The sequence below is a fragment of the Sebastes fasciatus genome, chromosome 12 (assembly GCF_043250625.1).
Source record: "Sebastes fasciatus isolate fSebFas1 chromosome 12, fSebFas1.pri, whole genome shotgun sequence".
NCBI classification, from domain to species: Eukaryota; Metazoa; Chordata; class Actinopteri; order Perciformes; family Sebastidae; genus Sebastes; species Sebastes fasciatus.
Window position 1 is genome coordinate 20,281,863 of NC_133806.1, and position 24,725 is coordinate 20,306,587.

General features: G+C 41.5%; 3 protein-coding genes across 4 annotated transcripts; all 3 read right to left on the reverse strand.

Moving 5' to 3' along the window:
• Positions 1 to 5,413: 5,413 nt before the first annotated feature.
• LOC141779252 (urokinase plasminogen activator surface receptor-like) lies at positions 5,414 to 11,146 on the reverse strand. 2 transcript variants are annotated; one of them, XM_074654001.1, is made up of 5 exons: positions 11,000 to 11,146; positions 10,480 to 10,596; positions 10,243 to 10,389; positions 9,420 to 9,530; positions 5,414 to 5,984 (listed from the first exon to the last, which is right to left on the reverse strand). In XM_074654001.1, the coding sequence occupies exons 1-5, from the start codon at positions 11,043 to 11,045 to the stop codon at positions 5,788 to 5,790; spliced, it is 618 nt and encodes a 205-aa protein (XP_074510102.1). In that variant the 5' UTR covers positions 11,046 to 11,146; the 3' UTR covers positions 5,414 to 5,787. The 2 variants fall into 2 exon arrangements, with proteins under 2 accessions (XP_074510102.1, XP_074510103.1); XM_074654002.1 differs by lacking the exon at positions 5,414 to 5,984 and adding an exon at positions 8,254 to 8,687.
• A 1,766-nt stretch (positions 11,147 to 12,912) lies between these two features.
• Positions 12,913 to 18,197, reverse strand: LOC141779250 (nonsense-mediated mRNA decay factor SMG9-like). The gene is made up of 10 exons (XM_074653999.1): positions 18,110 to 18,197; positions 17,901 to 18,013; positions 17,140 to 17,251; positions 16,835 to 16,930; positions 16,600 to 16,685; positions 15,192 to 15,298; positions 14,991 to 15,098; positions 14,660 to 14,785; positions 14,424 to 14,568; positions 12,913 to 13,503 (listed from the first exon to the last, which is right to left on the reverse strand). The coding sequence occupies exons 1-10, from the start codon at positions 18,167 to 18,169 to the stop codon at positions 13,425 to 13,427; spliced, it is 1,032 nt and encodes a 343-aa protein (XP_074510100.1). The 5' UTR covers positions 18,170 to 18,197; the 3' UTR covers positions 12,913 to 13,424.
• A 398-nt stretch (positions 18,198 to 18,595) lies between these two features.
• Positions 18,596 to 23,718, reverse strand: LOC141779251 (urokinase plasminogen activator surface receptor-like). The gene is made up of 5 exons (XM_074654000.1): positions 23,562 to 23,718; positions 23,042 to 23,158; positions 22,805 to 22,951; positions 19,915 to 20,025; positions 18,596 to 19,165 (listed from the first exon to the last, which is right to left on the reverse strand). Exons 1-5 carry the CDS (start codon positions 23,605 to 23,607, stop codon positions 18,969 to 18,971), a joined length of 618 nt encoding a protein of 205 aa, XP_074510101.1. The 5' UTR covers positions 23,608 to 23,718; the 3' UTR covers positions 18,596 to 18,968.
• Between the last annotated feature and the right edge of the window lie 1,007 nt (positions 23,719 to 24,725).

A 24,725-nucleotide genomic window follows, 5' to 3' on the forward strand; every position in this document is an offset into this window, starting at 1 on the left:
AATAAAGATTATCAATAAACATTAATAATAAACGGGGCACCACCCTGGAATCAGGGACCAATGACCAAAACGTTAATATAGTCTCATATATGCTAAACTATCAATTTGGAACGTTGATTAATAATTAAATTAATAACTATAACCAAAATAGATAGTAAAGGTTGAAGGATATCGGAGTTCTTGACATAGCAGAGGTTGGCATTATTCACTCTTGTGCAACATTAAAGAGACCAGCATGTATATTCCACAAACATTTATTTACAAGATAATAAAGGTTCAAAACACAATATTAATCTAACTAAATAACTAAACTAAACAAACCAAACGCAGTGTGTGTGTGTGTGCGTGTGTGTGTGTGTGTGTGTGTGTGAGAGAGAGAGAGAGAGAGAGAGGGGGGGGGGGGAGGAACAAGATGGGTTCTTGTCTCAAAATGTCTGTTTGGCCTACAGACAAAATGGCGGGCACTGTAAAACTACAAAGATGGCGGAATCAAAGATGGCGGAATCAAAGAAGGCGGAATCAAAGATGGCCGTCAGCTTGTCATCACATGACCTCTTTGTTCTTCGGAGCACATGTGCTCAAAAAGGACAGAGAAGGGGGGTGATGTGGGGTTAAGATTATCTGAAGCTGTATGTTTATGTTTAACTAATTCACAGTTTCTGTATGTGATCTTTATGTGTGTTAGATATGCAGTGGGTTAGAAAAAATGGTTTGTTTGCATGCAAGACCTTGTCTATGTGAAGCATAAACTAAACACATCAGATGTGGCGAAGCCACCTACCCAAATGTCAAATACAGATAAATCACCACAGTCAAACTCAATGAATAACATTAAACCAAATCAATACAGGTACATTCTAGAAATCAAAGTTTAACTGTCTTGCTCAGCCATGTGCGATTGCTAATGCTAAGGCCCAGTACGTTACCGATGGAAGAACAGGGTTTGTAATTCCATGTGTTAAAGTTGTGGTTCCAAGTCAAAGAGGTCTTCTTTGCTGTGCAGATTGGTTAGCTTGGTGCTAACTGTGAGAAGGCAGGCACTCGCGTCTTCTGCCTTTAGGTTCCTTGGTTGCTATGGCTGTTTCCTAACAGAACATAGAATCAGAGAGCAGAGCTGCTTTGCAAGTTCTGGACTTGAGAGCCGCTCACCTCAAGCCCGTCAGGAGGTGAGGAGATGAAGAGCAGGAAGAGCGCTGAAGCTCACCTCTCGGGTGAGGAGGTGAAGAGGAAAGAGTGGTAAGAGGAGGAACAAAGAAATTCCTCTGGTTTTGTTCTGTGTGAATTTCACACCTAGGTGTGAAATGTTACTGTAGCCAATGAGGACTGAGATGAGTCCTGTGGTCAAGGATCATGTTACTGAGTTCATGAGGTCACTTGAAACCAGCCATCTGCTGGGTCCCTACAATTATATTGTGCCTTACACAAATGGGCATTTGTTGTTTGTTATTTATGACTCACATTGAGGGTCCTTTATTATATATTGATGTGTGTTAGGACACAGATCTGAAATGTTCAACCTCTGGCACATTTAAAACTGTAAACTTTCAGGGATGCCTCCAACCTTAGAGTCTGGAATCAGCAAATACAGACTGTGGGCCTGAATAATAATAATAATAATAATAATAATAGCTTGGATTTATATAGCGCCTTTCATGAAACCCAAGGACGCTTAACAAAGACATAAATAAACACAACAAATGTAACAGTAGCTAGAGGCCATAGGCCTTGGTGAAGAGGTGGGTTTTGAGGAGTCTTTTGAAGGTGTCCAGAGATGGTGCGTTGCGGAGCTCTATGGGGAGAGAGTTACAAAGTGTGGGGGCTGTCACACTGAAGGCTCCGTCCCCAAAAGTTCTCATTCTTGTGTGAGGGATGGAGAGCTGACCCGTGCCTGAGGATCTAAGGTTCCGGGGCTGTGTGTAAGGGTGGAGGAGGTTAGATAAATACTGAGGAGCCAGGGCATTGAGGGATTTGTAGGTGAGGAGGAGGATCTTGTAGGTGATGCGGGACTTGACCGGGAGCCAGTGGAGGTGGATGAGGGTGGGGGTGATGTGCTGCCAGGGCTTGGTGCGGGTGAGAACCCTGGCAGCCGAGTTTTGCACATACTGGAGCCTGTCCAGGGCTTTGCTGGGAACCCCGGACAGAACTCCATTGCAATAGTCCAAACGGGAGGTGACGAAAGCGTGGATGAGGGTTTCTGCCACAGAGTCAGAGAGTGATTGCCGGAGACGTGAGATGTTTTTGAGGTGGAAGAAGGCGGATTTGGTGATGGACCTGATATGAGATTGGAATGATAGTGTTGGGTCCAGGATGACACCCAGGTTGCGGACTTCCGAGGATGGGGAGAAGGAACAGCCGTCAACGTCCAGGTGGAGATCTCCAACCTTCCGGAGCAGGGCCTTGGGAGCCACAACCATGAGCTCGGTTTTGTTGCTGTTGAGTTTTAGGAAGTTTGATGACATCCAGATTTTTATTGCATGTAGGCAGTTTACAAGTGACTGTGGGGGTAGCTGGGTGGATGGTTTGGTGCTGAGATATAGTTGTGTGTCGTCAGCATATGAATGAAAGCTGAGACCGTGGTGGCGGATGATCTGACCAAGGGGGAGCATGTAGATGGTGAAGAGGAGGGGTCCCAGCACAGAGCCTTGAGGTACGCCATGGTTGACTGGGGCCGGGGTGGAACTGGAGTCTCTGATGGTGACAAACTGTTTTCTGTTTGTGAGGTAGGACTGAAACCAAGAGAGAGCTGAACCGGTGAGGCCAAGGTAGTCAGATAGGCGGGTGAGGAGGATGGTGTGGGAGACTGTGTCGAAGGCAGCTGAGAGGTCCAGGAGGACGAGGATGCTGATGTGACCAGAATCTGCAGCGATGAGGAGGTCATTTGTGATTTTGATGAGGGTGGTCTCTGTGCTGTGGTGTGGTCTGAAGCCAGATTGAAACGTTTCGTAGAGCTCATGGTTGGCCATATGTTGATGGAGTTGGGCGGCCACTGCTCTTTCCAGAATTTTGCTCAGGAAAGGGAGGTTGGAGATCGGTCGGTAGTTGTTGCTGTCATCCCGGTCAAGACCTGGCTTTTTGAGGATGGGAGTGACTGATGCCATCTTGAGGCTGTCGGGTACAAGACCAGATGCCAAGGAGGAGTTGATGATGTTCACCATAATGGGGCACAGGGCAGGTAGGCACGCCTTGACCAAGGCTGTGGGCATGGGGTCCAGAGAACAGGTGGAGGCTTTGGCCTTAGTGACCAACTTTGCGACCTGAGGAGCACATACAGGGGAGAAGAAGGAGAGGGAGCACTGAGGCAGGCGAACATCCAAGGGAGCCACGCCCAGTGGCTGAGGTGTGTGTGGAGGGAGGTGGGCAGGCACCAGGAGCTGCTGATGGATGGACTCGACTTTGTCCTGGAAAAAGTCCAGGAACTTAGTGCAGAGGTCGGGGGCACCTGAGGGGAGGGGGGGGTCGAGGGGGCGAAGGAGCCGGTTGATGGTGGAGAACAGCAGTCTGGGGTGGTTTTGTTGGTTGGTAATGAGGGTGGAGTAGTACTGTGTTTTGGCCTGGGAGAGAGCTACTTTGTAGGCCCTCACATGCTCTTTATAAGCCTCAAGGTGGACAGTGAGGCCAGATCTTTTGTAGCGCCTCTCCAGTTGACGGCCGGTGGACTTCTGGGTGCGGAGTTCAGTGGTGAACCAGGGGGCGGGACGGGTATAGGAGACAGTCCGGGTTTTGAGGGGGGCAAGGGAGTCAAGGCTGCCGGATAAAGTGGCGTTGTAGTGGGCAACCAGCCCATCAGCAGAGCTGTCGTGTGGATCTGAGGCCAGATGGGTCGCTATCAGGTCGTTCAGAGCTGGTGTACTCACTGTCTTGATGTTCCTGTACTGGATGGTACGTTTTGTGCGCTGCCTGGGCAGGGTGACAGGAACAGTGCAGAGAACAGCGAGATGGTCTGAAACAGCGAGGTCCAGGCACTGCAGATGGGAGGGAGTTGTGCCAGTGGAGCACACCAGATCCAGCGTGTGGCCTTTAGTGTGGGTGGGACTTTTAACGTGCTGTGTGAAGTTGAAACAGTCCAACAGTGACAGGAATTCAGTGGCAAACGAGCAGCTGGTGGAGTCCACATGAATATTAAAGTCACCAAGCAGGAGTGTAGATGGAGACATGGAGCAGACAGAGGTGAGAAGCTCAGACAGCTCAGACATGAAGGTGGTGGAGGCTTTAGGGGGGCGGTAGATGAGGACAACCTGGAGCTGTGTAGACCCAACCAGGGAGAAAATGACACACTCAAACGAGGTGACATTGGGTACTGGGAGGTCTTTGACCAGGATGTCAGCTCGATGTATAACAGCCAGCCCGCCACCATGACCCATGGAGCGAGGCTTTTGTATGTAGACATATCCAGGGGGAGTGGCTTGATTAAGTGCCATGAAATCCTGCTGATTTTGCCAAGTCTCAGTTAGACAGAGAAAGTCAATTTTCCTGTCAGTGATGATATCATGGATGAGTAGAGCTTTATTGTTGATTGAGCGAGCATTCTGCAGCATAAATGTTGCACTGTTGTTAGTGAATGCTGGGGCAGGCGGTGTGGAGGGAACGACACTGTCAACACAGACCAGGGACCTCAGATTGTTCAGGGTGCACACGTGTGGTTTGTTGTGATGACGTCGTAGCTGCGTGTTGGAGCGCCTGTCAGACAGTACTGAGGGAATACCATGATCAGCGTAAACAAACTTGCACCGGGAGGCTCTATGGACATAACGGGGGCGGCGTAGGAGTCCGAGGGATTTAATGTCAGCGATGCATTTTGGAATGAAGAGACAGAAGAGGTCCAGGAGTTGCGTTGTTGAGTATTTGATGAACACCATGTTTGCAGCAGTGGAGTGCCGGCTAAATCCTGGAGCCGCAATCCGTGGAGGAGGCTCCCAGCCTCGGACCGCAGCAGCAGCAGGGAATGTAGCCAGAACAGCAGCAGCAAACAGTGTAGCCAGAACACAAGGTGGATAATCCTGGAGTCGTGGCATGGAGATGTCCAAACGTGAGCAGCGGAGTGACGTTGGATAATCCACAGTAAATTGATAGCGCCGCTTGGTCGGCGGAGCTAACAGCTGACCGGCGGCTAACAGCTAACAGCTGATCACTGGAGAAGGCGAGCACACAGAGCCAAATGTGCACAATCTTCTGACAGTTAGCAGCACCAGACAGTGAAGTGTAAATACAACTTATAGTGATAACTTATTCCTACATGCAGTGAATGTAGGCACAGATTTAAACAAAAAGCGAAGTTTTTGCTACGGAACTGAGAAGCGGCGACAAACACGCCAGCGTCCTCTCAATCTGAAATCTCTCTACTCTCTCTAATCAGACCATCCGACCAACACGTTCTCAAAGGAAACACGGAAATACAATCAGAATACACAGCAGTATTTCAAGAAATGTATTTATTCAATAATTAAAAAAATAAAAGCACTCAAGAAAAAAGTTGCATCAACATGTTTTTCACATTCACCTGATTTTACTTTAAAAAAACAAAAACCAGAAAGAGCTGTTGTTGACCATTATGTATATATGCGAGACAGTTGCTATGCTTTATAGGCAACATGCAAAAAAATCAAATAAACCAGTTAGAAACTGTATGAGACAAAGGATAAATCGCAAATTGCAAAATTATTTTTTATGCTTTGCTTGCTAAACTGTCATTTGAAATGATAAGTACAGGTGTGTGAGCACTATGAGGCCGTGCAAAGATGAGAAGCTGTGTGCCGTGTGCAGCAGTGATGCTGCCGCCGTCTCCACCAGTTAAGAGAGCATGACCAAAGAGACCAGAGGTGCCACCAGGAGCAGAAGGCCAGCACTTGTGCTGCTGGCGCTGTTGCAGTAATCCCCCTGACAGCAGCTAATTTTGGCTCCACTGACTCCTGGTATCTGTGTAGATTGCTCTGAGCGCATCAGCTTGGAGGCACAGCCCTTCACGGTCACCTTCTCACCTACAGTCACTGAGCGAATGAAAACAATGTTAGTGTGTGAGCCTTACGTTTTAATACATCTACAAGAATCATTAAACATCCATCTGAGCAGAGGAAATATGTGGAACAGAGTTATATGTTCAATACTGTGGGCCATAGACTGCATATAAAGATGGACGACATGACAGCTCCCCAAAACTGAAGCCAAAACATCTTGATTGCCCCCTGGTGGCTGGCTGCAGTATAGGTCATAAGTCCCGCCTCCTCCCAACTAAAAAGTCAAAGTACACCTCAAATAGATTTTTCCCAAAGATGGTTTCTGTCATTTAAGGTTGTTCTTATCACGCTGATGTATGTTCAAGTGTTAATTTTTCTGATAAGTTTGGTTTTAATTAGTTATTTGATGCTTTAGAGGTGAAATGCTGCTCCCTATTTCTTTGGAGCATGTGGCCAGGGATTACACAGTGCACCTTTAAAGAATGTATATCAGCTGTCAAATAAGCATTATAATAAATACGATTTTCTCTCCTTTTGACTCATTAGTTTTTGTTGTGCATACTTAACTCCAAAGTGATCTTGTTTATTGTCTTCTAAACACTTGAGAGGGGGGTAGTTGTTAACAAGATGTAAGGGGCTGATCTACAATCCTGCCAGGTGGCCCCACCCACTCCTATATGACAGTATTGGGAGCAGGTGTGGGAAGTCACACACCTGGAGCTGATCTCCTCATCATGGGAGAATAAAGGACAATCAGAGATATCATTTTGTGTGGCACATGCAGAGAGTGAGGAGCTCTCAGTCTCTCAGAAACATGGTGGCTGCACTCAGGGCAGACAGGTGTTGGCGATCGGAGCAGAGGGAAAGTTTAGCAGGGAAGTTGTCTAGTGGGTTACATTTTGCTCATGAATAAACTTTGCGAAAACACTCCTCATCCAAAAAGGTTCCTGTGTCTGGCCTCCCAACTGCTGGGCAAAAGTGAAGGGAGAGTCTGTGAGAGACAGAGAGCAGCACACTGCCTCGCGTAGGTTGCAAAATGTAGATACATTTTATTTATTTAGTGCCTTTTTATTGGGCAGCAACCTCGTGTCTACGTGGGTTTTGTTGAAAAAAATAGACTTGATTGTTGCAGACACACATGGCAGAGATCTGCACTCTGCTTTTTTCCCCTGCTGTCTGCTCAATGGCCAAATGCAAAGCAAATGCAAATGCAAATTCCTGACCTTCTCTGGGGTGATCAAATTAATCTGCATGAGCCATCAGTCCATCCACAATTTTGTGTTGGTTTTTGGGATGTCAGTGTGCAATATTTTGTCATATAATATACAGACCCTAAACAAACAAATGTTTGATTCAGTCTGTTAAATCACTTGTTCATATCACAGGTGGACATTTCTCAGTATCTGTGCCATAATACCAGACGATATTTTGAACCCATCCATCATCATGTTTTGATCTCTGAGCCTTACATTGTTCCTGGGTTAAAATGAATAAACCAACACAATGATGCATTACTCTTTTGAAGGTTAGAACATTGTAAGTAACTGTAAAACTAAACCAAATGTCTGGTGGCTCTTACTGTCTAGCAGGCACAAATCACATAGTCACTAAATTTCTGACTGGGTTTAGGTAGATGTAGTACTCCAAACATACCTCAAAAAGATGTTTTACCGTTTAATCCAGATTACTTTGCAGAACAAAAACTCAAGCAGGTTAAAAAATGTGAAAGTCACCTCGTCTTGCTGCTAATTCATACATGTCTGCATCCTCTAAGAGTGCACTTCAAAAGCTACAGGTAAAGCCGGTATACTATAGGTTGTGAGCTTATAGAAACACACTTGCAAGGTAAACAAAAAAATGTTTTTTCATAAAGTAATGAAGTGTTCACATTCTCTGTGGCTCATTATATTGTGCCTTACACAAATGGGCTTTTGTTGTTTGTTGTTTATGACTCACATTGAGGGTCCTTTATTATATATTGATGTGTGTTAGGACACAGATCTGAAATGTTCAACCTCTGGCACATTAAAAGCTGTAAACTTTCAGGGATGCCTCCAACCTTAGAGTCTGGAATCAGCAAATACAGACCGTGGGCCTGAATCAGACCATTCGAAGAACACGTTCTCAAAGGAAACACGGAAATACAATCAGAATACACAGCAGTATTTCAAGAAATGTATTTATTCAATAATTTAAAAAAATAAAAGCACTCAAGAAAAAAGTTGCATCAACATGTTTTTTACATTCACCTGATTTTACTTAAAAAAACAAAACAGAAAGAGCTGTTGTTGACCATTATGTATATATGCGAGACAGTTGCTATGCTTCATAGGCAACATGTAAAAAAATTAAATAAACCAGTTAGAAACTGTATGAGACAAAGGATAAATCACAAATTGCAAAATTACTTTTTATGCTTTGCTTGCTAAACTGTCATCATTTGAAATGATAAGGACAGGCGTGTGAGCACTATGAGGCCGTGCAAAGATGAGAAGCTGTGTGCCGTGTGCAGCAGTGATGCTGCCGCCGTCTCCACCAGTTAAGAGAGCATGACCAAAGAGACCAGAGGTGCCACCAGGAGCAGAAGACCAGCACTTGTGCTGCTGGCGCTGTTGCAGTAATCCCCCTGACAGCAGCTCAGTTCTACTCGACCGACTCCTGGTATCTGTGAAGATTGCTCTGAGCACATCACCTTGGAGGCACAGCCCTTCAAGTTCACCTTCTCACCTACAGTCATTGAGAGAATGAAAACAATGTTAGTGTGTGAGCCTTACGTTTTAATACATCTACAAGAATCACTAAACATCCATCTGAGCAGAGGAAATATGTGGAACAGAGTTAAATGTTCAATACTGTGGGCCATAGACTGCATATAAAGATGGACGACATGACAGCTCCCCGAAACTGAAGCCAAAACATCTTGATCGCCCCCTGGTGGCTGGCTGCAGTATAGGTCATAAGTCCCATCTCCTCCCAACTAAAAAGTTAAAGTACACCTCAAATAGGTTTTTCCCAAAGATGGTTTCTGTCATTTAAGGTTGTTCTTATCACACTGATGTATGTTCAAGTGTTAATTTTTTTTGATTAGTTTGGTTTTAATTAGTTATTTGATGCTTTAAAAAGGGGGTGAGACGTCATGATTGACAACTGTGATTCCCTCTCGCTAGCAAGCTGTGGCCGTGCTCGGCTTGTAGTCAGTTTGGGTGGGACCTCGATACCGCCGCTCCACTGCCCCGTTAATATTTATAATATTTTTATTGTTCAACACAGGCCATTTTAGTAGAGACATAAAATCAGTCCAAAATGGTGGAAGTGTAGCTCTGCTGCTGCACACTGATGTTGCAATGGAACAACCAATTGGCTTTCACTTCTATCAATATATGTTCTTTGTTTTGGCTTCACTTCTGTACAGTGGGAAAAAGTGGAGATAAGTCATCCATCTTTATATACAGTCTATGCTGTAGATACCTGTTGCTGAGATGCAGTAGTCCTCCTTCCCCTCACAGTTTACAGTTGCGTCGCATGTTTTTCCATCGCAGGTGAAGCACTTCTTACCATTTGGACTGGATCGGCTGGGCTCTGTAACATAGATCATACATTGTTCATGTTGTTTGGGGATGTAGATGGAGATTGATGGGTTACTGCAATGCACTTTTCTTCTTCAGTGCCTTTATCAAAGCTTTTTTTAATTGACATTTGTTGGCGTTTCCCTGCTGATGAACAGCTTTTAAATGAACAAAATGCAAAGATTTATGCCATTAGTTTGTTCATTGTCTAATGATCGTATGATCATTTCGAAATACAGGAAAATTAGATGTTGAAATAAAAACATGATTGACCCGTATATAAAACAAGATTGATTTAAACCTGAAAATTCCCTCTGTATATCTTTCATACCCACACACAGCTGCATTGTGCCCTTGGGCTCCTCTATAGCGGATGGTGACAGAGGGAAAAGTAATTTTCCTCATATTGGCTCGTCTTGGAATTTGAGTCTTGTCTCTCTAACAAATTCTGCTCCAAGCATATTGTCTCAGGTTCTGATACATGGACTGGCATCATCAATCCACCACACATAATACAACATACAAATACTCTATGTTAAAAAAAAATATTGTTTTAGTCAGTTAAATCAGATTTTGTTATAGTAAAAGTCATTATTTTGACATGTGAAACATGACAAATGCAAACAACACTAACTTTTAAGGACAGTAGTTTTCACATTTTTAACAGCTCATGCAACTAAAACAGCTCTCAGTGGAAAGAATACAAACAGCAAACAGTACATTACCAGGGGCAGGTTGGCTGTTGCAGAGCTCGGTGGCGCAACACTTGCTGTTAATTAGGGTTTCGGCGAATCCAAAGTTGAATGAGCCTTCACCACACTGTTCGGTCGAAGCACAACTTTTCATGTTGACATCAGTAGGTTTTGGACCACCTGCAGGAAAAGAGGAATCTTTTGTAAACTGTGCCAGTAGCCTACAAAGCAGTTTTACCGTAAAAAATTATGCACCACAAATTAACAAACCTGCATATACAGAGATTCTTATTGCACTACACCGTTGACCACCAGGGCATTCTTTTTCCACGGTTGTGCAGGTTCCGGAGGCTCCCGGTATACACTCGTAGCATTTCAGGGTGTATGCTGAGAAAACACAAAACTCAGATAAGTTTATTCAGTAAAAAAAATATATTTTCTACAAGGGGTGGACAAAATCATTTTAACACTTTAAAAGTAAATGAATCAAAATTATGAGCACAGCTAAAAAATGGGTTATGAAGGTGGATGTCAAGTGCAGATCTGACTTCTGTTTTTTCAACAACAGAATAGAAAAGAGGCAAAATGATCTGTGCACAAACAGGTGAGTATAACAGGAAAATAACATGTAGGATGTGGACACAGAACTGTTTTTTGGCATGCAACCTTAAGTGACCCATGTCACATGTAGCATGTGTATTAATAATAAATGATGTCATTGAAAATGACAACCCTTCTTTTCTTACAGATGAAACAGTTAAAAAAAACAGATAAGAGAATTAAAACTTACCTTTAGGGAGAAGCACGATCCCAAAGATCAGCATAAGGAGATGCATTTTGTGATGGTGGGACACGACTGAGTTTCAGCCTGATCCCTTATCACTATAAGTAGTCCTACTGAGAAGGAGTGGTCTTCATCATAAAACCACTCCTTCATTCCTGCTTTGATGGTGACAAAAAGTGAAAATTTAAAAAAGCCTTGTAAATTCACTTGAAATGAAACTGGAATCTTTATATCAGTTCTGAACAATAGTGCACTACCTCCTATGAGGTTACTTATAGCTATCCCTTACGAAAAAATAGTATTCAAGTTTATTTTATGAAGTAAACTTAAGCAAAGTTCAAGTATATTTCCCAAATATACTTTATGTAGTAAGTATACTATTTTCAATGTACTAGTAGTATACTTATAAGTGTACTACTGCAATACATCTTGGGACTAAATTGGCCCATTTTTTGGTTTATAAAAGTATACTTCTAAGTGTACTTTAAGTGTAAGAATAGTAAACTTTGAGTGCACAACTAGTTTACATCTAAGTTGTATTTTGTACTGCAACTATATTATGAGGTGAACTACAAGTGAATTTTTAGGTATACTGTTAGTTTACTAGTTATATACCTCTAGCCCATTTTTTAATTTATGAAAGTACACTTTAAAATATACTTTCTGTAAACTAATAGTTTAATGCATAAATAGTTTTTACTGCAAGTATACTTTTAGGTTTTCTTTAACCTATAGTACTTAGCCAATGATTTATGCATCACATAAAGAGACTTGCTCCTTTTGCTAATTTTGTGATGAGATAAAAAAAAAAGAAACTTATAAAAACAGTTTTTCTTACATGCCTCCACAGTGAACGGAGAATGCAAAAATGTAGATTAAAGTAAATTCATATCAAAGAATACGTTTTCAAACTCTCACACACTTAAACAGGTTACTCTATCAAAAAGTAAACAAAACAGTAAGCGAAATATACTTAGACTTTTCTGTATACTTGTCAGTATAAGCCAAGTATACTTAGACTTTTCTAGACTAAAATGAATGTGTTATGTTAGTGCAGCAGAAAAAGAGCCAGAGTCAGATTTACTTTTATTGCCACCATCCTCCAGTTCGATTTGATTGACCTTGAAACATCAAGATGTTCCTGAATGATGATAGAATAAATATCTCTGAGCATTGTCTCTCTCTCTCTGCAGTAGAAATACAGAGATGTTTTTACTTTTCTGCATTGAAGAAACACTGAAGCCACACTTTCACTTCCCCTAAAAGAACACCACAATCCCCAACAGGTTTAAACCTGTTTGATCTGGATTTTCTTTGTAACGGCACAGAATAAGAAATTAAACTTAAGTGTTGGCGCTGATGGGAAACACTTGTTGAGTAACACCTGCCAATTGAATAACTAATTTAGTTGCAGTAGAGAGGTTGCATTAGGTTTCCATCATGAACCTTTCTACAAAGTTTTGTGCAAATTCACAATATTCCTGTAAAAGCCCAACAGACGGATCGAGGTCTTATCCAGCTACCCATAAAGTGCCCATGGAGCGTTTGCCATGTTGACCTACCTCAAATTAACATATATTTGACATCTTTAAGGTAGAATTGAAGACCAGTCACTGTATGTAGGCGTATCTTAATATCTGAATAATGCACCCTTTAAATAGCAGATAAATAACTGTGCCGCACTTTAGACCAGGTTTTTGTTTGTCAATGGTGCAATTGCTTTCTGCTGCTTCAAGAGAGCAATGTGCCAACAACGCACCCGACCACACCTCATTAAGATGCACAACGTAGGCATGAAAATGACAACTGCGTCGGTCTGAAACCAGCAATGACAGTTGTGCCGCTTTGCGCCGGGTGTAAAATAGGACCCTCTGTCCTGTGAAAGGTTTAAGAGAAGAGTTCATTAAAAAAGAACCACATTTTAAATATTTCTCAATAGAGTCTCCTTTTATTTCTGAGTAATTGACAATTCCTCTTTTGACCGAGGTTTGAAAGAAAAAAACAAAACAAAACAGATACCTGAACTATATTCACGTGTGCACCATCAGTACACAGATTGCAAGATCACAAAGACAATAACGGCTTGCAAATAAAGCATGTTCACATTTTGCTTAAACATGTGCAGACAACTGGCTTCCTCTCTCTTTCTCGCCACAACTGTGCCGGCTGCAGCTGTGCCTGTTCAACACGGCAGGGACACACAACGACGCCAAGAGTCCGCAGGTTTTCACTCCCACCAAAGTCTACAGAAGGTGTCCTGCTTTATATGGGACTCTTCACCACTGACCGGACTTCCGGTTTCACTTGTCCCTCCTGTAGGGTGCAAACGACGGCCTCCACTTTCAGAGCCACATTTTTCTTTATGTGACCTGAATGTCGGACATAACAGCTTGCAACTGCTATTGTGTATAATAGCAGTTCAACCGAGGCGTTAGCAGAGCAGGCGGCTGTACTCGGAGAGGGCCGAGGACTTTTTCACCCCATCCCAGATACGAGCTGCGTAGTGGAACCTGTAAAAACACAACACATTTACACAGACCAGAAATTTTATTCACCTTGATACAACCAATGTGTTTTGTTGTATATTTTTGTGAGATTATATATTTTGCTTTTGATTTATGTGTACACTAGCAGACAGGAAATGTGCGGAGGGGGGGGGGGGGGGGGGCGACATGCTGAGGTTTATGCAGTGTGCGTCTTTCCCACCAGACCACACATCGACCTAGAAAAAACTCCCTCAATACTGAGTTTAAATTCAAACTTATTTCTTTCGACATGCTTGTACTTGAATTTGTGACCAGCTTCTTGCTTGAAATACATATTTTATATTTCTCCACAATGAAGGCTACAACTATAAATAAAACAAAACTGAATGCTATTTTCTTGCATGTACAGTATATACATTTATATTAATAAATTAAAAGAAATTACAATTAAATTGGTTGTATTGCTTTATAAAGAATGGTAGAATGGCACAAAAGCAGAAATACTTTGTAAATCTCTGCATTGTTACTGCACAAACCCTATACAAATTCATGGTCTGTCTCACTGGCAGAAACCAGAAACCTACTTTACAATAAACAATATTATATTTACAACTAAAAAGAGCATTGTCCTTTACTGCCTTAACTTTGATGTTCAATTCTAGCATCTCAATTTAATCTCATTGCATCTTTATAAACTCAGACGACCTTAATCGGATGTCACACCTCTATCACCTATCATCTATAAGTGTCAAATAAAGGTGCCAAAAACCATAAACTTTAAATGGTACAAATGACGCCCTTGCTGTTATAACATTTCTATTGTTGTGTTTGGTTGCGTTATGTTGTCTTTGTCCTTTAAAGTGCTCTGGTTTCGATTAGTGGTATACCAATGAGGTTAATGTTATTATAAATGCAAAGTGAGCAAAGAAGAATGTGATGTTTACCAGTTCTTCTCAGTGAGGATGGTGTGTGACAGCTGACAGCGGGGCATGGCCAGTATTTGGCTGCGGAGCTTTGAAACCATGGTGGAGAAGGCAGGGTGTCCTCTGTACCCGGGCAGCAGAGAGAAGAGCGGGTACGTTCCCGACCCTAAACACCGTGCAAAGAGGAATTCACATTTTACACGATATACAGGAGGGCAGTTAAGTTTTGCCTTATGTGACGATAAATTCTCTTTGACCTGCTTTAGTCAGATTATCCTCCCCGTCATTCTCCTGCATAGGAAGGAGGAACATGTTGACTTCAGCTGCCAGATAGTCCTGCCCCAAGCCAGGGAAGATATTGCAGTCTAGCATGGACAATGTACCTAAAAACAAACCATTTATTATGGGATGAGTGCAGGTGTGGCATCATGAATCAACTATTTTATTAATCAAATCTCTAAACCAAATACTAAATCATAACCATGGGATTATCCCAACCCCCTGTGTTTTAGACATTAATTAAAAACAAGCATAGTGTGAGCAGAATGTATATTTACGTATGAAGAGAATATTCTTGTAGTTTTGAACCTTTGTATTTGAGATGAGAGTGGGCCATTAATTTGTCCACCACCATGTGCGTGTTCTTCAGATTCGTTGGGCAGAAATCATCCTGTCTCGCCTTATTCTGGAGGAACACTGGAGGAGGGAGGAATTTAAAGAAGCTGATTTTGATAGCATTGAACCTGGTTGCCGTGTGCGATTGTGTGTTTCTGCATTAAAAAAAGTCACCTATATGAGGATAGTACTCTGCTCCGTCGTCATTGCCTGAAGAGCCGGTGCTGTCGTGGCTTGCAGACGGAGTGGAAGGTTTCAGCATCTCAGCGGTCTGAAGAAACCTATCCACAAATATAACATTCAACTTCCTGTGTGGTGTCAACATCTGCTTCCATGAGGCAGTAGCTGCAAAATGCTGGGTAACTAACCAGATTTCAATATATATATATATCGGCATGTGAATATTGTTTAAGACATACTTAAAGGGACTATTTGTAACTTTGTACGCGCATAAATGTAGCGGGTCGCCACACATGCGCGCTCACATATGCGCGTTCACGTGTGACCGCTGCCTCTCCAACTCTGCCTGCCTGCCTTCGCTCAGAGAGCGCGCGCGTTCTCAGCTCGCTCCACCTCTAGACGTGAACGCACGCTCACTCCTCACTGCAGAAGAGTTAGTTTAGCTCTGAGAATATCTAGTGAATGCACAGTGGACGTTTGTGCAGAAAAAAAATGCTGCAGCTCCTCCAGACCAACAGAGGTTTCCCGTGTCTTGTGAAGTGACGGAGCTCCTTAGCTAGTAACGTTACCCTCTCGTTACCGACCGGGTGCCGGTGTCTCCTCTGCTCTCTCCGGCTGCGGGCGGAGAGAGCAGGGAGACATGCTGCAGAGCCCCGCTGCATCAGCCTGCACTTAGGCAGGAAAAGCCAACACTAGGATCAGATCTAAATCATGTTCATGGAGAGACCTTCGTCTGGTCAGCTAACATTACTGCCAAGCAGCTGAAATATAGAGTGATATTGTGCTTTTAGCTGACTTGTGTCGCCTCACTGTTTTGAGTGATGCTCGTTCAGGTATATTGAGAGCGAGCAAGCGCGAGCCCGACGCTGACTTTCGTTGATTTCACGGCCACAGGTGTCGCTGTTAAGAAGCATTTCTGAAAGTTACAAATAGTCCCTTTAACTCATTGATTTAATTTCTATACTTTCCAGGCCAGTGGCATCTACCTTCTACCATCATCTACCACCAAGCTGATTACAGCTTTGCTTTCGACTACAGAGTCACAATTTTCAGTTGTGTGAAAGTCAAAACAGGAAAAAGTACAAAGAGGGGAAAATGTCTTACTATGAGGCTAGAGTTTATTCTGTACTGGACAAGATGAATAAGCGTCAGCACAAGTTAGACAGGTACATAGCCAGTCATTCTCAACGGGTCTGGCTTTTCCCGCATTCATTGTCTACAAGACCAACTGAAAGATAAACATTATTGAGCTTATGAAAAAGCAGAGGACAAATATCCTCTCAAGATACGAGATGAAATGCTCGACATTCCTGCAGGAGGAGTGGGGGGGGGGGGGGGGGGGGGGACTTTGACCTGTGAACAGTAACACATACAGATCCACCGTAGGTAAACAAGTACCTACCTGTAGAGGTTTAAGTCAGTGAACCAGTCTTGAACCACAATGACAACATGGCACACTGTAAACAGGAAGGCGGCGATCTGAAGAGACTGTTGACAGATTACACGGAGAGTGCTAATGTGGGCATGTGTGAATTAAAACGGACACTAAACAATGAATCACAGGACTAAAAAGGTACATTTTGGTCCCTAGAGGTTATATTAACAATTAGTGTTTTCACCCGCTGCCAGCCACTGACCTGCATCTCAACATATGTGTGAGGGAGGTTGTACTCTGGAGGCAACTTCCGATCGTTGTTGATGAGGTGGTCGAGAATAGACGGGCTGAGCATCGGCTGAAGAAACAAACGAGGCATTCACACGCAACTCGTCAATCCTCGGCCAAATGCGGTGTTTCCATAGTTTAACTGTAACTACTGTCTATTCCAAGGTGACATTTCAATTTACACAGTTCATGACTTGCTTACACTCCGACAGCAAATTGAAAATACTACAGAAACAGAAAGAGAAACTGTCACCGTATCCACAAATACTTCGTTCGTACCTGCGTATCCAAGAAGATGACTCTCTCCTGTGTGATGAAGAAATCAATGCCTGTGCTCTGGTTTCCTCCTCTTTCCTTGATTTCTTGAGTCTGGGCTCTGAATACATAACCCCTGCACAAACAAACATGCATTACATGAATTTAAGTCACTGCACTGGTTAAGGTAAAAGAAAAAAAATGACTGCAATTAACAAATGCATAGATAGGGTGTAAAGGTCTGAATAAGCATTTTAGCTAGTACTAATTTTCTCTAAACAAACAGTATATTATTAAATGGTTATCTGGTATGTGGACATTGTACAGTGTCATACACTGAGTTGATTTTAAACTAAATAACATATGATTAGCTGAAACACTTCACTGGACTCTGCAGAAGCAGATTTGTTTACTATATCGCCCCTGTGTGTTCAGAAAGAGTACCACTATTTAAGAGTAGCTTTAAAATACAATATTGTGATGGTAAAAATAAACGTATAGAGATATTTACTATTTATTTGTGTTATCTGTTTGTGTTATTCAAATTTGTATCGGGTGAATATGTGCTGCTTTTGCAACACTGACCTCCTCACACACTAAACTTCACCAGGAACACATTGTTTTATTATTTCAAATTCCTCTTACATATTAGATGACATTTTTTGTCATTATGGGAAAGCCTTGTCAGCATCTTTTTTAACTGTGGACTTTCTTCATGGTTTCTACGCGCATAACCGAGCAGTGTACAAGCTCGAGCTCATCGTTTGTGTTACGTCCAACCTTACCTTTGATCTTCCTCAGGAGTGTTGGCAGATAACAGTGACATGATCGTAGATTTCCCACTTCCCTGCAGGCCGAGGACTCCCACCACCAGCATATCTGTCTGGTCCCTCAGATACTGCAACACATAGCAACAAAACACAACTTCCGTCGAGTACGTACAGTGCAGTATATTGAAAACACGATCGATTAAATTCATGAAACATGAACTCACCTCCATGGCACTGTCGCACCAATTCATCGGATCATCCACAAGCTTAATGCTGTGCTTCATCTTCTCCGGAGGGAGGAGTTTAGACTGGCCGTCTAAGCGTGCACTTCAAAAGCTACAGGTAAAGCCGGTATACTATAGGTTGTGAGTTTATAGAAACACACTTGCAAGGTAAACAAAAAAATGTTTTTTTCATAAAGTAATGAAGTGTTCACATTCTCTATGGCTCATTATATTATTCCTTACACAAATGGGCATTTGTTGTTTGTTATTTATGACTCACATTGAGGGTCCTTTATTGTATATTGATGTGTGTTAGGACACAGATCTGAAATGTTCAACCTCTGGCACATTAAAAGCTGTAAACTTTCAGGGATGCCTCCAACCTTAGAGTCTGGAATCAGCAAATGCAGACTGTGGGCCTGAATCAGACCATTCGACCAACACATTCTCAAAGGAAACACGGAAATACAATCAGAAACCACAGCAGAATTGCAAGAAATGTATTTATTCAATAATTTAAAAAAATAAAAGCACTCAAGAAAAAAGTTGCATCAACATGTTTTTCACATTCACCTGATTTTACTTAAAAAAACAAACAGAAAGAGCTGTTGTTGACCATTATGTATATATGCGAGACAGTTGCTATGCTTCATAGGCAACATGTTAAAAAATAAAATAAACCAGTTAGAAACTGTATGAGACAAAGGATAAATCACAAATTGCAAAATTATTTTTTATGCTTTGCTTGCTAAACTGTCATTTGAAATGATAAGGACAGGTGTGTGAGCACTATGAGGCCGTGCAAAGATGAGAAGCTGCGAGCCATGTGCAGCAGTGATGCTGCCGCCGTCTCCACCAGTTAAGAGAGCATGACCAAAGAGATCAGAGGTGCCACCAGGAGCAGAAGGCCAGCACTTGTGCTGCTGGCGCTGTTGCAGTAATCCCCCTGACAGCAGCTCATTTCGGCTCCACCGACTCCTGGTATCTGTGAAGATTGCTCTGAGCACATCAGCTTGGAGGCACAGCCCTTCACGGTCACCTTCTCACCTACAGTCACTGAGAGAATGAAAACAATGTTAGTGTGTGAGTCTTACGTTTTATTACATCTACAAGAATCACTAAACATCCGTCTGAGCAGAGGAAATATGTGGAACAGAGTTATATGTTTAATACTGTGGGCCATAGACCGCATATAAAGATGGACGACATGACAGCTCCCCAAAACTGAAGCCAAAACATCTTGATCGCCCCCTGGTGGCTGGCTGCAGTATAGGTCATAAGTCCCGCCTCCTCCCAACTAAAAAATCAAAGTACACCTCAAATAGGTTTTTCCCAAAGATGGTTTCTGTCATTTAAGGTTGTTCTTATCACGCTGGTGTATGTTCAAGTGTTAGTTTTTCTGATAAGTTTGGTTTTAATTAGTTATTTGATGCTTTAAAAAGGGGGTGAGACGTCATGATTGACAACTGTGATTCCCTCTCGATAGCAAGCTTCGGCCGTGCTCGGCTTGTAGTCAGTTTGGGCGGGACCTCGATACCGCAGCTCCACTGCCCCGTTAATAGTTATAATAGGATGCATATTTATAATATTTTTATTGTTCAACACAGGCCATTTCAGTAGAGACATAAAATCAGTCCAAAATGGTGGAAGCGTAGCTCTGCTGCTGCACACTGATGTTGCAATGGAACAACCAATTGGCTTTCACTTCTATCAATATACGTTCTTTGTTTTGGCTTCACTTCTGTACAGTGGGAAAAAGTGGAGATAAGTCATCCATCTTTATATACAGTCTATGCTGTAGATACCTGTTGCTGAGACGCAGTAGTCCTCCTTCCCCTCACAGTTTACAGTTGCGTCGCATGTTTTTCCATCGCAGTAGAAGCACTTCTTACCATTTGGACTGGATCGGCTGGGCTCTGTAACATAGATCATACATTGTTCATGTTGTTTGGGGATGTAGAGGGAGATTGATGGGTTACTGCAATGCACTTTTCTTCTTCAGTGCCTTTATCAAAGCTTTTTTTAATTGACATTTGTTGGCGTTTCCCTGCTGATGAACAGCTTTCAAATGAACAAAATGCAAAGATTTATGCCATTAGTTTGTTCATTGTCTAATGATCGTATGATCATTTCGAAATACAGGAAAATTAGATGTTGAAATAAAAACATGATTGGCCCCTATATAAAACAAGATTGATTTAAACCTGAAAATTCACTCTGTATATCTTTCACACCCACACACAGCTGCACCACTGGCGTGTTCAGGGAGTGGCCTTGGGTGGCACAGGCCACCCCTGAAATCTGATTGGCCACCCCAAGTGCCACCCCAATATCTTAAAATATGATTGGCTATATGCCCAGTCAGAGGCGGGCCACGGCACTGAATGTAAACTGCACTCTTGTTTAGAGTTGCAGTTCCTTCTGAAACCCGAGAGGCAGAGATGCGCTAAAGTAGTATGTAGCCTGCAAAAAAAAAAAGGCGCGAAGAAGAAGAAGTTTGAGCAGGTGAACCTACAGGTGAAACAAACTTTTTTTTTCTACAGTCAGTCTATGGAAGCAACACGTCTCTGGAGCGTCGTCGTGAAAGATGTGAGTAGCCTACATTTTACTACACTTACTGTGCCTGTAGTTAAACGCTGTAACGGTAATAAGCTAAACATTTACCCTGTCTTGTTTTATTTCTTTTTATTGTAATTGGCACAAGGCTGTCATCATCTCATCTCATTAGCAAACACTGTTTTGACTGTCAACGATGCTAAATCTAACATTGAGCTATTCTGTACTGCGTAACATTGTTATGTTAGACCCGTGTTGCTGCATGTGAGCGGAGTTTTTCAGCTCTAAAGCTCATTGAAACTCATTTGAGGACAACCATGCTAGACAACAGACTAAGCCATTTAGGTTTGCTAAGTATTGAGTCAAGAAGAGCGAGGGCACTCAACATGGATGATTTTATCAAAGTGTTTGCAAACAAACACAAGAACAGGCGAATTGCACTGTTTTAACCCTCCTGTTTTCCTCAGGTCAAGGAAGGAAGAAGGGAGGGAGGAAGGACGGAATGAAGAACAGAGGAAGGACAGAGGGAGGAATGAAAGAGAGAAGGACAGGAAGAAGGGAGGGAGGAAGGAAGCAAGGAAGGAAGGAACTGTCAAAACAGATTGGGTCTCTTGAATGGTAATACTAGGTAATACTATCCAACACTGTAACACATGTAAAGTTTATAATTTGTTTGGTTAAATAATTTGTTCAAAGAGGCGTATGTATTCTAAATATGTTTGCACTTTATAGGCGGAGAGTGACTGTGTTTTTTAATGTGCATTGTTTTCTTATGTTGGCTTTTGGAGTCACAGGTTATTTTGTAGCATTATTACTGTAACAAATCAGTGTTGAAACAAGATTTGTTACAAGTGATGTAAACTTTTTTTATGCACACATAAGCTCTGGTAAGGTCAGCTATCTCTGTTGATAAAATATTCTACACGGTCTGTACCTCCAACCATTTACATTGTTGCACATGTAATGTTTTGCACAGTTTTGTCAAGCAAATATTTTGCCCAAAGACTTATTTATTTTAATTTTGTTGGCACTTTATAAAGTGACTGTTTTAGAATGAGGATTTTCTTTTGTATGTAACCTACTTTGGGAATTTACAAATTATTTTGGCATTATTTAACAGTTCACTTTACAATGTTAAAACAAGATTTGCTGGTATGTGAGGAGGGATGTGACTTTTGTTTATACCTGGGAGTTCAGGTTTCTCTGTTGCTGAGAATACTACAGTAACTTACTACACTGTGGCACATGTGACAAGTTTTGTCAAGTAAATGTTTTGCCCCAAACAGGCTTATTTATTGTAATTTTGTTGGCACTTTATACAGAAAGTGCATTGTCTTTTTTGTATGTACTGTATATCATACCTTGGAAGGTTGTTTTGAGGTTAGAATAAAGTATGGTAGTTTTCAATCACATTTGTATGTTGCCTTTTCCTGAATGTTGTGACTAGTAGGTCTGTTCTTGCTTGCAGTGTTAGTAAATGAAGTAGATATGGGTTGTGGAGACAAAAATGGTAAATTAATGCTATGCCGACACCTGGGTGTGGGTGTGTATTTTCTTGTGCGTGTGTGTGTATTTTCTTGTGCGTGCGTGTGTGTGTGTGTGTGTGTGTGTGTGTGTGCATACGTGAGTGTATATGTCTGTGCGCAGGCGCTCCTGCTCACACTTCATGCCACCCCTGCATAAGTCAGTGCCCCACTGGTGCCACCCCTATCAAAAATGTCTGGACACGCCCCTGAGCTGCACTGTGGCAGTTGGGTGTATCGTGCCCTTGGGCTCCTCTATAGCGGATGGTGACGGAGGGAAAAGTAATTTTCCTCATATTGGCTCGTCTTGGAATTTGAGTCTTGTCTCTCTAACAAATTCTGCTCCAAGCATATTGTCTCAGGTTCTGATACATGGACTGGCATCATCAATCCACCATACATAATACAACATACAAATACTCTATGTTAAAAAAAAATATTGTTTTAGTCAGTTAAATCAGATTTTGTTATAGTAAAAGTCATTATTTTGACATGTGAAACATGACAAATGCAAACAACACTAATTTTTAAGGACAGTAGTTTTCACATTTTTAACAGCTCATGCAACTAAAACAGCTCTCAGTGGAAAGAATACAAACAGCAAACAGTACATTACCAGGGGCAGGTTGGCTGTTGCAGAGCGCGGTGGCGCAACACTTGCTGTTAATTACGGTTTTGGAGAGTCCAAAGTTGAGTGAGCCTTCACCACACTGTTCGGTCGAAGCACAACTTTTCATGTTGACATCAGTAAGTTTTGAACCACCTGCAGAAAAAGAGGAATCTTTTGTAAATTGTGCCAGTAGCCTACAAAGCAGTTTTACCGTAAAAAATGATGCACCACAAATTACCAAACCTGCATATACACTGACTCTCATTGCACTACATTGTTGACCCCCAGGGCATTCTTTTTCCACGGTTGTGCAGGTTCCGGAGGCTCCCGGTATACACTCGTAGCATTTCAGGGTGTATGCTGAGAAAACACAAAACTCAGATAAGTTTATTAAGTAAAAAAAAAATATTTTCTACAAGGGGTGGACAAAATCATTTTAACACTTTAAAAGTAAATTAATCAAAATTATGAGCACAGCTAAAAAATGGATTATGAAGGTGGATGTCAAGTGCAGATCTGACTTCTGTTTTTTCAACAACAGAATAGAAAAGAGGCAAAATGATCTGTGCACAAACAGGTGAGTATAACAGGAAAATAACATGTAGGATGTGGACACAGAACTGTTATTTGGCATGCAACCTTAAGTGACCCATGTCACATGTAGCATGTGTATTAATAATAAATGATGTCATTGAAAATGACGACCCTTCTTTTCTTACAGATGAAACAGTTAAAAAAAACAGATAAGAGAATTAAAACTTACCTTTAGGGAGAAGCACGATCCCAAAGATCAGCATAAGGAGATGCATTTTGTGATGGTGGGACACGACTGAGTTTCAGCCTGATCCCTTATCACTATAAGTAGTCCTCCTGAGAAGGAGTGGTCTTCATCATAAAACCACTCCTTCATTCCTGCTTTGATGGTGACAAAAAGTGAAACTTTAAAAAAGCCTTGTAAATTCACTAGAAATGAAACCGGAATCTTTATATCAGTTCTGAACAGTAGTGCATTACCTCCTGTGAGGTTACTTATAGCTATCCCTTACGAAAAAATAGTATTCAAGTTTATTTTATGAAGTAAACTTAAGCAAAGTTCAAGTATATTTCCCAAATATACTTTATGTAGTAAGTATATTATTTTCAATGTACTAGTAGTATACTTATAAGTGTACTACTGCAATACATCTTGGGACTAAATTGGCCCATTTTTTTGTTTATAAAAGTATGAATGAATGAATGAATGAAAGACTTTATTTCGAACATATAATAAATAAAAACAGATACAAAATAATAACAAACAAAACAAGTTATAGTGTCCGAAAAGGAGTAGGTAGAAGAAAAACTTATATTACCTTACCCATTTCTCACTTCTCCTCTATTAACTCATATCATAGAATGATAATATAATATAATATAAAAACTATCTCAGATTTATTTACATCCCAAGTATACTTCTAAGTGTACTTTAAGTGTAAGAATAGTAAACTTTGAGTACACAACTAGTTTACATCTAAGTTGTATTTTGTACTGCAACTATATTATCAGGTGAACTACAAGTGAATTTTTAGGTATACTGTTAGTTTACTAGTTATTTACCTATAGCCCATTTTTTAATTTATGAAAGTACACTTTAAAATATACTTTCTGTAAACTACTAGTTTAATGCATAAATAGTTTTTACTGCAAGTATACACGTAGGTTTTCATTAACCTATAGTACTTAGCCAATGATTTATGCATTACATAAAGAGACTTGCTCCTTTTGCTAATTTTGTGATGAGATAAAAAAAAAAAAAAAAAGTTTTTCTTACATGCCTCCACAGTGAACGGAGAATGCAAAAATGTAGACTAAAGTAAATTCATATAAAAGAATATGTTTTCCGTCTCTCACACACTTAAACAGGCTACTCTATCAAAAAGTAAACAAA